The 15,353-nt window shown below is 36.4% G+C and overlaps 3 protein-coding genes across 5 annotated transcripts; 1 reads left to right on the top strand and 2 right to left on the bottom strand.

The window, feature by feature from the left end:
- Nucleotides 1-150: 150 nt before the first annotated feature.
- Cype (cytochrome c oxidase subunit cyclope) lies at nucleotides 151-1,414 on the bottom strand. The gene is made up of 3 exons (XM_071712151.1): nucleotides 1,253-1,414; nucleotides 481-638; nucleotides 151-343 (listed from the first exon to the last, which is right to left on the bottom strand). Exons 2-3 carry the CDS (start codon nucleotides 636-638, stop codon nucleotides 265-267), a joined length of 237 nt encoding a protein of 78 aa, XP_071568252.1. The 5' UTR covers nucleotides 1,253-1,414; the 3' UTR covers nucleotides 151-264.
- Nucleotides 1,415-2,962: 1,548 nt separating this feature from the next.
- Nucleotides 2,963-9,282, top strand: LOC139775840 (uncharacterized). 2 transcript variants are annotated; one of them, XM_071712149.1, is made up of 10 exons: nucleotides 2,963-3,463; nucleotides 4,028-4,216; nucleotides 4,282-4,521; nucleotides 4,607-4,846; nucleotides 4,964-5,059; nucleotides 5,144-5,418; nucleotides 5,500-5,598; nucleotides 5,700-5,973; nucleotides 6,065-6,309; nucleotides 6,390-9,282. In XM_071712149.1, exons 2-10 carry the CDS (start codon nucleotides 4,076-4,078, stop codon nucleotides 6,547-6,549), a joined length of 1,770 nt encoding a protein of 589 aa, XP_071568250.1. In that variant the 5' UTR covers nucleotides 2,963-3,463; nucleotides 4,028-4,075; the 3' UTR covers nucleotides 6,550-9,282. The 2 variants fall into 2 exon arrangements, with proteins under 2 accessions (XP_071568250.1, XP_071568251.1); XM_071712150.1 differs by lacking the exon at nucleotides 2,963-3,463 and adding an exon at nucleotides 3,470-3,666.
- On the bottom strand, nucleotides 8,763-12,427 carry Pp2a-29b (Protein phosphatase PP2A regulatory subunit A). Of its 2 annotated transcripts, none has more exons than XM_071712147.1 (10): nucleotides 12,107-12,427; nucleotides 11,580-11,771; nucleotides 11,085-11,304; nucleotides 10,830-10,990; nucleotides 10,592-10,747; nucleotides 10,231-10,502; nucleotides 9,955-10,149; nucleotides 9,640-9,883; nucleotides 9,314-9,557; nucleotides 8,763-9,097 (listed from the first exon to the last, which is right to left on the bottom strand). In XM_071712147.1, exons 1-10 carry the CDS (start codon nucleotides 12,188-12,190, stop codon nucleotides 9,093-9,095), a joined length of 1,773 nt encoding a protein of 590 aa, XP_071568248.1. In that variant the 5' UTR covers nucleotides 12,191-12,427; the 3' UTR covers nucleotides 8,763-9,092. The 2 variants fall into 2 exon arrangements, with proteins under 2 accessions (XP_071568248.1, XP_071568249.1); XM_071712148.1 differs by having other exon boundaries at nucleotides 8,763-9,092.
- Between the last annotated feature and the right edge of the window lie 2,926 nt (nucleotides 12,428-15,353).

Raw genomic sequence — 15,353 nt, 5'->3', positions numbered from 1 at the left:
TTATTTGAACCCGATCGGACCGATACCAATAAAATGGCAACCATTCAAAATCGACTGGGTCCATATGACCCAGTACACGACTAACACGGGATTCTAGAGAAGTGTGACTACGATGGGTTAATGTGCAGTCAGCAAGAAACTTAACATACGTAATAATACTATGTTGAATTTATTTATTATACATATAGATATAATATGTAATCCCGAAGAAGACGATCCTTCTCATCCTCTCAAGTTTCTGCTCATCTATTTGTACACGTAGATCTACTTTTGTGGGGGAACGAAGGACTGCATGAGACCGGCGTCATTCATTATCTTCAACTGCTTCTCCGGGTCGTAGGTTCTGCAAAACAACAAAGTTAAAAACGTAGCAGAGACCTTACCACGTGAAGATTGTATATGCATGAATGCAACGGTCGCGGAGTTAGAATGGGATTTAGAATGAATAACGGCGGCGTCTCAGGTATATTTGTCACGTACTTGTAAAAGTCGGCGTATCTCTGTTTCCTCCTATCGGCGACGAGTACCTTGAACACCACCGCCGCACTGATACTAATTATCATCATCCCTACAAGATTCCTCTTGATCTGCGACGTGTGGAGGTTACGGAGCTGCGGTTTATTTTGTATTGTAGACATCTGAAATCCACGAAACACTGTTATCGTAACGTAATAACAATGGCTCTGCTTACATTTATCCATTTATGTCCAGTCTATCCTTTTCTAAGTCTCAGAACTAGAAGATAAAAAGTAAGTTGAATCAGAATTGAAGTTAATCTGCATTGATAGAAATAAACACAGGTAAATGCCACTGAACTGGAACTTTCTAATCGAATAGTTATAGATTTAATAACAGGCAGATCTTTGTGCGTGAAAATAATTTAATAGATCTTGAAGCAGCGACAAAGCTGTCGAACGTCACGCTATCAAATCTTCCGAAATAGGTTACTTAAGCAGTTTATTCTAGTTTGTTTTTTAACAGAAATACGCGCAGGGGATACTTCTTGATCCTCTCGGGGGAACGAGAAAGGTATCCTCGAGACTCGCAGGAGCGTACAAGCGTCGGTCACGAATCCGTGACGAAAATACACAGGTTTATACGATATCTAATCGATGCGGGATTCTATGATGCACGAGATATACCTATATTATATAATGTTTCATTAACGTATACTTAGCGGCTTGTCTCTCGAGAGGAGTATCTCGTGCGAATCGCAGGCTAAAGACAATTTTGCCGAGAGAATATATCTTGCCTTGAACGAACTCGATCGTGCCTATCGCTGTCAAAGCTAGACGCAGTTGAGTCTAAAGAATATCGTTGTAAATCAGACAGGTATATCGACCGCCACAATCACAATACTACGATAAAATAACGTCAAGTGCTGGTGCTGTGCCTCACATCTGTTTCCAAAACGCGACCGAATCCTTAGGTGAAGTGCATACGTACCGAGACGGGAGCGTCGACGATAACTGGGGAAGCTCTGCGTTTATTGGACACCGCGTTGTCTCTATTTCATGTCCGTTTTTAACAATGCAAATTAACTTTAATTTCTGTTTAACTTTATTTTTATTTTTTTTTCTAGTTCTAAGAAGAAAAAGATGAAAAGTAAGTTAATTAAATCGAGATTAAAGTTAATCTACGTTGGCAGAAATGGACATGTAAGTAAATCATATGACTGTTTATGATAACAATCAAGTAAATAGAAAATTTGCCAATATATCAGTCAGGCTGGATTTTCGCGTAAATTTATGTATATATCATATATTAAAACAAAACCGTGCGATATTATTGTCGGGGTCTTGAAACGCAGTCTGAAGCTGAAGCTAGAATAGTACAATCACATATAATTAAATTGATAATCAATTTAACAACACCGATACTAATACGCGTCTTTAGAACCACTGCAAAAAGATGTTGCGAAAAATATCATCCCAGGGTTCGAATCTGTCGACCTCCCTACCATCCGGGATGACGGACGTCTTTTATACCAATTCGATATTTCGACCATTATGTGAGACAATAATAATGTGATGACATTTATCGCAACAATCTATAAATATTAAGGAGAACGTTTTTTAAGGCAAACGTGTATAATAAATTATGTATTAAGTGAGTCATGACCGCTATGATCTTTATAACAAATTACAAAATCAAGTAAATAGGAGAAATATGTTAATATACGGTCAAACTGGATATTTTGTGCCTATAAATAATATTTTTACTTCGCAAACCACGCGCCGTCACTGTCGCGGTCTTGAAACGCAGCTGTCTAAAGCTGAAGCTAGAATAGTACAATATCACATTTGAATTGATAATCAATTTAACAACATTGGTAGAAGTGGACATTATGCGAGTCATTCCTTTTTATTCCTGCATCGAATCTCTTCGTGCGGCCTTTTTGTGCTGAAAATGAAACTAATATACGAAGAGTATACTGTAAGAGAAGAAAAAGAAAGGCTGAATTAAAGATTAACTGAAAGAAAAGGAGAAGTTTGTTGCATAAAAGTATCGGTTTTTGTTCATCGAAATCTGAAGTCGGTGAAGTTCCATCAACATTTGATTCCGAACGAATATTCAGCGCGATTTCAATGAAACTCCGATTAACTTAATACACGCAGATTAAATTCAACTGTTAAAATCGGAGCAAAATTTCTAGCTATGTGTGATCCCTAATCTAATCTCCTTTTTTCCACATGTTAAACAAGAAATTAATGTTTCTATCCATGTTAGCAAAACAGTGTACTTGATAAGTTAATCACTGATTAAATCGCAATTTAGTTGATCATCATCATCACTGTTCTCAAAGAGAGGAACCGAGAGAAAAAATAAGAGACTCGGAGAAGGAGAGAAAGGGAGAGAGAGAGAGGGGAGGGGGAGAAAAAGAGAGAATAAAAGAGAGAAAAGGAAAGAAGAGCATTACTGGACCCGCCATTGGTGGAATCTGGACAAATCGAGCGACGCAACGAAATTGCATCGCATCTACGGCGTTCACGGCGTTTGCGTCATCGCCCATCGGACAATTGTTTCGAGATTTTCTCGAGAATTCGTCGTTGAGGGCAGTTGAGGGGTGTCGAAGCGAAGGGGGGGTCCTCTCGATGAGAGATAGTGCGAAGTGCGAGGGGGACGTTCCTCGTTCCTCGTTGTGTTCCGATGCGGTTACATAATTATTTCGGCATGATTTTTCGGTCCCGCGTATGAATCCTCGGCGGTGATCGCGGTCCCGTTGACGTTGACGTGATCGAGGTCAATGCGTAGGAGCGCGGACTCGTGGAGCGTGTAGGCCTCGCTCGTGGCGCGATGGCAGCGTTGCGTTGCGCAGAAGGGCGAACGGTGACAGCTGACTAATGTGATTCGGTCCGTGGGAACTCAACGTCCTCGGCGTCCTCGCTCCGCGTACATCTGTACTCACTTTGCACCTGCGAGCCCTACATAACGCACGTAGACGCGCTGGCTCGGACAAACGGTCAGTCGACAGGCACGGAGGATATACCCTAGTTTTTCTCCCATTCCCCCCCTCGGAGGAGCCGATTAATCCTGAAAAGCGTGGACTCGTTCCTCGGGACGCCGCGCATCGCTCGTCCGAGCTAAATCTAGAAATCCTAGATACACGATATCGGGGCAATCGATATCGCTCTCGCTCGAATTTGCCTCGCGGGGGGAGGCCAGGTATTTTGCCTCCTAATTATATACTACGCACACGCGAGATACGGTGTACTCGCGGTTTTTATCGTGCGATTGTCCCGTCAGTTAGCGCGAATTGTTCTGTACGTGAGTAATTTGGTGAATCAGTTGCCAAGTTGCACAGACCCGTGTAACATAATGTTCTTGTTTTATTTTTGAAATTTAAATAATCCGTCTCCCCCAGCGATTCTTTGTGTATCGAGAAGTGATCCCCCACCTCGCATGAATTTCCGTATTGCGCATAAATTCTAAAAATGTTAAGAATTCTTGTCCGTCATTTGCATATTAATCGAATGTGTGGTGCGAAGAATAACCCGAGTGATAAGCAATTTGCATTTCAAAACAGAGTTTTCTAGAGGGCTGTACCGGAGCAGTTGCTCTGTATCCAGCGATCATGGAACAGATGATCGCGCTGAGTACACAAAATCCATTGTCCTTATTGGTTAAATTCGGAATGATGGCCTGGAACAACAGCTGCGGGAACGATAACTGTTCCGGCCACGGGGAATGCCACAATGGGACTTGTCTGTGCGAGGTAATACTTCTGTTGACCCCGCTAAATCGTTTCGTGACAATAACGTTGAATTGTCTCGTTTCCAGATCCAGTTTGACGGGCCGGAATGCCACATCCCAAATCTGAGTTATTACATCGCCTTCGCCACGATTTTCTTCATACTCGGTTTCGTCTGCTTGATACAACTTGTCATGTGTATCGTCGCCGAGTGGCAGCGGATGAAGGCGCCGTCGTTTCTGAGAGCTTGCAGGGTCACTACTCAAAAAGTGTTGTACTTCGTGGTTTTCCTCGCGTCGATGATACGAGGGGCATACTTCACCTCACCGGTATATAAAAATATTTACATTTTTTTTAAATTATAACTTTTTGTTTTATTATCTTTTTAATCACACGGTCTTAATTTTCTTGCAGACTGCTTTCAAGGAGGGCTGGTCCAGGAGCTTGCTGTCAGCGTATTACCCGTTGCTCTTGAGTGGATCATCGTTGATCGTCTGTTTCTGGGCCGAAGTGGTTCATCTGAGAGATATTCGCTGGGACAAACCTCAGTTTTTGTCAAAATCTTTTCTGGCCTTTGTTGTCTTCAACATAATAACGTATTCCCTCTTACTAGCGGAGTTTATCACGGCTCAGACCTATTCACAAGTAGATCAAGTAAGTAACAGAATATGGAAAATGTAATTTATATTTATTATAATATCCTATTGATTTGCATATGTATGACATTCTTGATAAAAATAAATTGTTAATAAAATTCTTTTTTTTTTCTAGAGCTTTTATGCACATGTATTCAATGGCTGTTACGCAGTGCTCCTATTCATTGTAGTGATCTTCTTCTTGATCTATGGAGTGGAAGTATTTTTCAAAGTATGCTTCTTTCACATTGTAATACTTTTACTATAGCATTTATACATTGTCGAGTTTTCTTATGGGTTTTTTTTTTATTATTAGGTTCGTGGTGGATTCTTAAATGAATGTCAAGTTGCTTCCATTGCAACGAATAAACGTGTAGCTGATACAACGAAAGTCCCTGCCGAGGATCAAGTAACGGCGAAGTTGTTCGATCCAGGTCCGTCTACATCTACAGCAGAGCCTGTGCATATGCAGCAAGTGAATACGTCTCAATTACATCAGTCAAGATTTGGATTACTCTCTCAAGCTTTTATGCTGTTTATAGTAGTTGGTTTTCTGTTCAGCGAGACCCTCAGTGAATTTTGGAAAACAAAGTAAGGAAACGAAAGAACAAATATAAGTTGTAAGTTATAACAGAATTTTTAGACTTTTCCTAACGTATATTCTTATTCTAGGGTGCCACTGTACAGCAGGAATTGGCATGACGTTGTGTTTCGTGTTATTGAAGTTGGCGTCGCACTATGGTTTCCTTGTGTTCTTTGGAATTGTATGAGGTATGTTCATACTTTTTTATCTATCTTATAAAATTTCTTTTATAAATATATTTTTTTATAATATGCTCTTCTGCAATATCATTTCGTCATTTCCGTTTCAGTCCAGAGCAATTATGGATCCTAAATCCGAAGCGTTTATTGAAGAGACTGGATCTGGATCAAGGGAAACACATAAAGGAAATTGAGTTGCAAGAAAAGGGCGCGTCTCAAGATACCGCGTTTCTCTCTGCAGATACAGCATCGATTAACAGCAAAGATTGCTGGATCTGTTATGACAGTGAGAGACAAGATGCTGGTCCATTGATACAACCATGCTTTTGTAGGGGTGATGTAAGTGCTGTACATCACGACTGTTTGCGTCGCTGGCTCGTTGAGGTAAAGTGGTTACGATGTTTTATTTTGAATATTGCTTGTCGGATCATCTGTGTGTTTGTCACCTTGTCGATCGTGATTTTTTTTCTTTCAGAGTTCTGTAAATGCTGACAGTCTCGTTTGTAAAGTTTGCAATACGAAATACAATGTTGAACATGCTAGCCGATTGGATTGGCAAAACAGTTTGACCCCACGCCATTGTCTACAAACTATTGCTATTGTTACCACGATGTGTGGATCTTCTGCTGCTGCCTGGATAGTTATCCAACTTGTAGAAGGACCCATCATTAGAATGCTCGCAGCCGGAACTGCATTACTGATTATGTATGTCTGCATAAGGTAAGTAAATGTTAACTTTTTTTTAGAACAATTAATATTAATACGTCCAGTTTATTCATTATTGAAATTGTTTGTTCTAGATTCTTGAGCTTGAATACCGTTGTAGCGTATCAACGGGCCAAAATTTCATCGTTAAATATTGTTAACAGTGGTAGTGACAATAGTGGGACTGCACATGTTGCTACAATTAGTCATACGATTTCGGTGGACTTGACGAAATCGGACATGGCTTCGATATAATCTATACTTGCCATTGTGTGTTACGAGAACACAAGTATCTTCCTACTTGAAGTAGAAAGATTCAAAATAGGATAACTAGGTACTAGAGTAATGCGGATGTGTACGCTTTTCAAGCGTATGTAACGATAATGTACAAAGCGACGATGATTAAGGTACGGTATGTTTCCGTTCAAGGTTTTTATATGCTTCTTGTAAAATAATGAAGTTGTTTTATAGAACGCGAATGAGAAAACTAAGAAGAGACATACTGTATCTACATTTTCACGATAGATTTAAACCAGTTGCCAAACTTCCATATTTTACTCCTCCTGATTATTTCATTATATGACATTCATGTATTCATGTTTTCATTATATTCATATATTCGTTACATCGCGTATAACATATATATGTATATATATATAATTTACATACTTGTAAGGTATTATCCACAAAATGTGGACGAGATATGTTGTAATTACTTTAATTACTTCATTTTGTTGGAGATATTACGTTATTAATAAATTGTATCTCATATTTATATATATAAGCAGTAAAAATTTGAATATCAAGTTTTAAAATTGCCATGAAGATTGTATTATAAAAAGTATATCAGTAGTATCAGTAAGCAATCGCTGTTCAAAAAGATAATACAATTTTCACATAGATATGAGTAAAATATAATTTCACTGGTGCAATTTATCCATTTAGTATTTATAATTACGTTAATTTTATAATTTACTAGTAAGTATTGAATATTTAAAAGGAATGTTATATAGAAATATAATATATAGTCATATATAGATTATTAAGACATATACATGTATACAAGATAGATTCTTCAGTAACTAAATACCAATAAGAAAAAGATTGGCAATTTTTCAAACTGCTTTACGGATTACCTTACATTTTCATCATCATTTTTTATATCAAAAAGCGTGTCAAATTCAGTAAATCTCCATCTCATTGATAAGTTCATAATAAAAGAAGAACTGCGTTATTACAGACTGTATTAACAATTAAATCAGTATATTAAACATTTCTGTTGTATTAACAAATGATGTATTAAGATATAATTAAGAAAACTGAAAAAGCAACAGGTGGTAACATTGTATAAATCATATCTTAAATAATTGCATTAATAATTTAGCTTTTATAAAAGTGTATAACAATTACGAATACCTTTTTACAGAGTGCTAAAATTTGCATTATTTCTAGAAGCATCTTTAAAATAGTAGATAATATATTTCTTAACTCATATATGTTTCTAAAATTTTGAAGTTTTGAGTGTCATAAGGATTATTTTCTTTAGGATGTTTTATATAAAAATAATTATGATACGCATTATTAATGCAATTATATCCTATATAATTCTGAAGTTGTCATGATATGTCATATATATGATAGTTACTTTAATGTCTTAACAAGTATTCAATTTTAGAAAGTATTCAACCATTAGATTTCCAATAATGGTTAAAGACTCCATACATATTAAATAGATTTTAATGAAAAAGAATTGATCTTAATTGTATCTGATAATAATCCGTATCGTAAATGAAAATTTTAAAAGCTCAAGAAGTATAGTAGATATACAGTGTTACAGTTACATCCCTATATTGTGCAGCAATAGTACGCTTATCTCATGCAATAAGTAAACGAACAAAATTCGTGTTACTGTATACTTCGTTATAGCACAACGTTAATTATATTATAACGTTATAGAACAACGTTAATTATATTAATTATATTATAACTTACTTATTGATCGCATTTTTGGTTTAAATCCAATTATATTAAATTATTATTTGCATATAATTGAAAAAGGTAGTTTTATTTTATTTGAAGTGGAAAAGGAGCAAAATCACTTTTTTAATTTACTTTCATAGATATAAATAACTGATTTTAGTTTCTTATTATGTGGATAAAACTTAGAAATGCTTACAATAAGTGATAAACGTCTTCATAATATCGGTATATTCATAATATCGAGTATTAAGTTTAATAAATATATATCGTAAACTTATTAAACAATAATAGTGATAAGCTGTGATAATATCATGTTATGTAAGATGTTCATATTAATGGCTATGTAATAAAATATAACACAAAAATATAACTGATTCTTGTTTTTTTGAAAATAATACATATATCAAGACATGAGATTATTAAAGCTTTTGATTGGAAAAACGGATGTGTAATTAATTAATAACTGGGTATTTTGTTTGTAGGAATGATTCAGAGACACTTTTTTTATTATCGTTATATTATTTTTTTAAGACAATTACTTAAATATGTATGAGAAATACATGTTACCAATTAAATCGAATATTGTACTCATTACTGTAATTATAGATATACAAATACAACATAACTTAAAGTACGGTTTAATAATAATCTACTAATTAGAATTTGTATGTCTTCTCGCCAAAATTTACCTTGACTGTGCATAATATTACCTGTTGCCATGTGTTTATAAGTGAAACATATTGTGGCATGTTATTTCTCTCTCTCAAATTTAAGTTGAATATTATTGGATAAGTGATAAATGCACTGTGTCGTTCAACCTACGCTGAAACGTCATCATAATTAAATGTAATCAAATCATAATCAAATGTAATTAAGGAATCAAAAAGAAATTAGCGTGTTATAAAGTACTTATCATAACGAGACAAGCTTGAAATGCATGCATATATACACGTTCAGACATATTGATTATTCATTCATTACACCTTAATAAAAGATACATAAAATATATATTTATAATAAAATATAGCGATATGTTTACCTGCAATGCCAGCAATGGCTTCCGAAGCAAAGTATTTCACATCTACGTCGCTGTCAGTATTAAGTTTATCGAGGATAGGTTTTACTTGAGTTTGGACAGCTGAGGGTTCTAGGAAAGGTCCAATTCGCTGTAGAGTCTTGGCGACATTAAACCTTACATTCGCAACGTTATCAGTTGCCATTGTCAATACAGTTGGAAGCATCACCTTTGTCGTTATCTCTGGACCACATACTTCAGCCAGAACCTATTATAGAAATTGTGTAAATTTACATGTTAGAGTACATACTATTACTATTGCCATCGTACAGCATAATGATGTAGCTTACATTAATGCAGAACAAACATGTCATTCTATGAAGATAATTCTGATCCCTGGACATAGCCAAGACCTTAGGTATCACTGTATTCTGTGCCCAATCGGGTCCAAACTTCTCTACCAGTTTCTTCAGATTTAACGTAGCTGCTTCCCGAATCGCATAAACATGATCCACCAACCAAGTCATGCACAGAGAATTTAATTTCTCATCAAAGAATTCCACGCCAAGCTGTCCAGCTAGTAATGGCATATACCTGAAATTTAAGCTATTAACACAAGCGCACTACTTTTTAAATTCAATTTAGATGAAAGCAAATATAATTACTCGATAATAGCTAGTCGCACACGCCATTTAGAGTCCTCGGCTAATTCCACGATGGCAGGTAAGAGGGACTGCGAAAGTTGTTGTATGCCAATAACTTCATTAACACATTCTAGATTACTAATGATATTGAGTCGCACTTCGGGACATTCATCTCTGAGCTGGGATAGGAATAGGGGTAACAAGTGTTCGATTGTGCTGCAAAAATATTAAACAATTATCAATCGATTGTTGTACTTTTTAATATTGTATTAAAATTATTATTTTATTTGTCCTTACTTGTGCTTGCCAAGAATGGGGCTTAGTCCCATTATTACGCTTGCCAAAGCTGACTTTACATGCTGATTAGGATCTGCTACAAGTTCTTTAACAATGGGCAATATATTTGTCATTATTATAGACTCCTGATTAAACTGATCAAGATTCTGGCAGAAATCGCGGACTTTATCGGCAGCTGCGGCCCGCACCTCTGCTTCGATATCTTTCAATAATACTTGAAATGCTGGCACAAGATCCGTTTTCGTTATTTCTGGACCAACAGCCTTTTGGAGCTGCAGAAAAAATATATTTAGATGGTATTTTTAATACAAAATTTTCTCGGAATAAATCTCTATATTAAATCTTAAATAATGATACGTACGTCTGTAAATTTATCTGCCACCATGTAACGAACGCGCCATGATTGATCGCTAGCGCACTGCCGAAGCGTAGGCATGACCAATTGTTCAACATCCTCTTGTTGTAACAACGCTGCAATACTGACACAAGCTTCAACAGCCAAAAGACGAACTGAATCCTGTAAAATTATAAGTTACTGTATAATAAACTGGCTGACAAGATAGAACATTTATCAAGTTTCATCGTTTTAATGCACCTACTTGTTCGTCCTGAGCGAGTATAACAAACATAGGTATTAAATCAGATTTGAGGTACTCGATCTCCACAACTTTTGCAAACTCGCCTAATTTCGAAGCAGCTGATCGTCGCGCCATAGGTGTATCATCCTGGCACAAGCTGCGAAAGTGATTTCGCAATTCCGCTACAACATTCGAGTTCGCAAAACGTTAGGATTATCAATTTTGTTTACTTAGAAACTGATCTGCAAAAAAAATATAAGATTATTATACAATTACCTTTAATGGCTGGGCTCACCCTCGGATAACAAACGCTGAACAAGCCACATGCCGATGTTCTTGACGTGAACCAGTCTCCTGAAGCCAAGCGTTGCACTAATGGAACAAAGTGCTCCTCCAAATCTGCAGGACTGTGCTGGCTCGCGATATTTCTTAAGGATTCCACAGCTTTGTCGCGGACCACGGTTTCTTCCACAGTGGCCAGAGATTCCAGTGGTGGCTAAATCAGAAATTTGTACATATAGTTATTTCTTCAATAGACAGAACGAATATATTGAAACTGATATTAAAGCAGTATTCATAGCCCAATATTATATTTAAGATCGTCTTAAGTACAATCTTTGGTATGTGTGAAAGCGATCGACTCACAATTGGCGATCTTATTACCACTTAAAATCAGACTTGAGATAATTTTAAATATAGAGTCCGATTATAAATATCATTCTTAGAGACTTGTATTAATTATTTTATTATCTAAAACAGATCTGTCATTACCAATAGACAATGCACGAATTCTGGCCCACCGACGAGAGGAGTAAACGTGCCGAGCTGTTCGGCCAGTGCAAGGAGGACTTCATCCTCGTCGTAAATCGTCTCTGTTAAAAACGGTATCAGCTCGCTCCGCGTTCGTTCGACGCCTAGCGCCAGCGCGATCGTCGATAACTTCTTGATAGAATTGAGACGTAGCTGTAACGAAAAGGACAACACACGATGATTTCTGTAACAAGTGTTAACTGTGATAAAAGTAGCGATGGAAGCTGTTGCTTTATATACGCTGAATACGTAAAATTTTAGCTCCAACCGGGTATCTTTCTCACAATGACGTGTTCTAACACTATCTTATACTATAACAAGCACTAGTATCTCCGTGATCTTTTTAGCAAGTTCAAAAAAACGCTGTTTAGAGTACCGCTATCTCGGTATTGTCTCCAGCGAACGGGTAGTAACGGAAAAGAGAAAAGAGGAGGAGGAGACAAGGAAGCGGAAAGCTCACTCGACGCGACTGTTGTCGCGGCGATTACCTGGACGTCCTCATTTTTCAGCTCGTCGATCAGAACCGCGATCGGATAGAGGCTGTCGTCCGTGTTGGAGTCGCTCGCTGCCATTTTGCTGCCGGACAACACTGGTGATTCGGTAAACGCTCGTGAGGATTCCTCGTGGCCGCGTCAGATGCGCCTACGTCGATGCTCGCGTCTCCGGGGGATGTGTATCGGACACCGTTCTCGGGCACGCGCGCGTAGTTACAGCATAATTGCGGAACGCCGTTTAGTAATTTAGGAGCTCGCTCGAAATCCACCTCGCAGCCCCATGCGACTCCATGAATCACTGACGGTAGTGATGGGTAGTGATGACTCGCGCCGCCATCAGATGGCGACTCCCTACGCTCTTCTCGGCCCGTCGTGGACGAGGGACGAGGACGTCGAGGACGCGAGCTGCAGCTGCGCGGCGCGATAATGCAACTGCGTCCTGCCGGTTCTGCCATTTTTAAGCGTATGGCGAGATAAAGCTGTAATATAGCTAGAGATCGCGCCTAGAAATGTTTGTTAATGTTAAATGATCGTTTATCTCTTTTTAGATTATATTTATATAAATTGAAATAACTTTCACTTAGATTTTTATAGCGTTTTCCAAGAAAAACTCACTGGCAGCACTGAGTGCTTGAAGCGTATTTCATTGGTAGAATTAGTGAGCATGTTTCTGAAAAACTCAAAAACTGAGACACTGAGTGCCAGTGAGTTTTTCCCAATGGAAGACGCCTAGATTCTTAGAACTTATAATTAGATTCTAATAAAAAAAGTAATTTCGCGATTTTTTATTCACCGTTCTTTTCAAGATAAGTGCTAAAAAATAGCAACATGAGCAATATACTCCTGGAGTCATATAGTCCCGGTCCTCTCTAATATTTAGATTGAAAATTATACATGAAAAAAAATTAATGAAAAATTTAAACGCATGGAATAATAATTTATTTTAATTTAATATTATTTTAATTTAATTAAATAAGTTAAAATGCAATTAAAAAATAGAAAATATTCAAATTTTCTCTTTATTTGTAGATCGAAATTTTGAGGATTGCGGTCTATAAATTTATCAAATTTTTTGATAGCCATCGGTAGAGTCTATCTTATTTAAAAAAAATTATTTTCGAAAAAAAAAGGAAAAGTCCCTTAAAAAATCGAACTTATTAAAATCCCATCTTCATCAATGGCTTAAAAATTTCGAAACTAAGTCTAGGATTTGTGAGATTTTTTTGAAAATATCAAAACGGTTGCATTGAGAAAAAAAAATATTTTTTACTTAAATCCTAAAAAAAAACAGTCATATTGTCCATTAAAAATTTTTTCGATATTTTCTTCGAAAAGTACAGTAAAGAACGAAAAAAAAGATTACCTCATTTTTTATAATATCTTTTTTCTTCTTAAAGTTACAGGCATTTGAAATTTTAAACTGCATTTTTTTTTTAAATCCATAACTTAAGTATGGGTAGAGATAAAAATCTAAAAAAATCATGGAAGCTACTTTCACTATAAAAACACAAAAAAATTTCCGCCGAATAAAAAATGATCGAGGAAAATCCTCGGTGATTTGGCATGGAATGCCCTATGTATATATATATCATAGATACGTTAAGTACTCGTAAAAATTAAAATGGAAAAGAGGAAAACTATAATGCACAGAGTGTTACACTAAGAAACTAAAAAAACTGCGTTCCAACAAATATTTTACACGGTGTAGCACGGTATAACACAGCGTATCCTTGCTGGAAAGTACCAATTATTTGTTATTAATGTCTCTTCGGCGGAACTTCGGAACCTCGTTCCAGGTAAAAAATTATAAAATTTCTATTAAAAAACTTGTTTTAAAAAAAAGTTTAATTTTTCGTTATATTTTGGTACGTTCTTTGTTAAAAAAAAGTTTATTATTAACTTTTTATTGGTTTTATAGGTTTACGCGAAAGCCATAACAGTTATTTTGAATCAATCATAAGCTGAAGCCGATCCGATTCGAAGTTTTGGAGTTCTGATGTTAACGGACTTAACGAACATGGTTTCGAGAAAAACGCGTTTAAACTTTCGGGTACTGTGACACAATATTTTCTCATATTTACAGTTAATTGCTGACTGCTATTCCTGTTTCTGGTCCATAATCAGACCTTCTTCAATAAATTCATGTTCTTCTCTAAGTTGCTTCGGCCGACAATACAAACTTCTTTTCGTGGCTTTAGCGTTCCCTATACTTGAGCGTGCCGAACGCTCAGAACGACCATCTGCGCTAAATCGCTTACAAATTTCGTCAATTCTTTGAATTTCGAAATAACACTATAGGAACATATTATTCTTGAGATGTAGTATAAGAATATATATTAGGTATATAATTTTTTTCGATTTTTTAAAAGTTAGTAGACCAGGATCCCCCTTTAACCAAGAGCATTCATTTGAGCTATCAAATGAATTGTCCATGCGTAATTAGTACACTATTATTGCACTATTAGTGCGCTATTAGCGCTATTGCGTCATTCTATTCTTGTCTTATCTTGGAAAAGGATTGTCAATTTTCAATGTCATTGCATTTGCGCAATGATGAAATTAGTCATCTCGATACGCGTTGTGCATTACTTACACTAAAAAAAATAATTGTGTAAAATTACACGATTATGCTGGGTTTTTTCCGACCTAGATAATCATGCAATATTACTATTTATATTGAAAATTGCAGATTATATGTAATTTCTCACGGAATAAAACTGTTTTCTCTTCGTTCATTGTTGTGAAAATACCGCTAAATTTAAAACTATAACAAGTGATTTTTATAAAAATAGTAATTTCACCTATATTTTACCATTAATATGTATTTTCTATTTAAAAAATCTGAGGAAAAAATTACAGTAATAATTAGATAATTTTCCGATTTCAAACATGTAGTTTCCATGTAAAAGTACATGGATTTGTTTCCGTGTATGTTAGTATTATCGAGCGGCTATTATTGCGAAGGTTGCATATTTTCAGTGCGTTTGCGGAGCGCGCTATTAGCGATATTGCGTTAATGTTCCTAGAAGACACGCGCGTAAAAGACATATACATACGTGTCTTCCAAGGATATTAACGCGATATCGATCGCTAATAGCGCGCTCCGCGAACGCACTCAAAATATGCGCAACCTTTTCGCAACGATAATCGCTCGATATATATTTGCACGAGGTAACGCACAATGCGCATCGAGATAACCAATCAACATCGCGGAAAAGCGATGACAATGGAAATTTACCTT

The sequence above is a fragment of the Temnothorax nylanderi genome, unplaced genomic scaffold, assembly GCF_030848795.1.
Source record: "Temnothorax nylanderi isolate EJ_2023f unplaced genomic scaffold, tnyl_v1.0 TNYL_tig0106_pilon, whole genome shotgun sequence".
NCBI lineage: Eukaryota > Metazoa > Arthropoda > Insecta > Hymenoptera > Formicidae > Temnothorax > Temnothorax nylanderi.
This window is presented reverse-complemented; position numbering and strand designations above follow the sequence as displayed.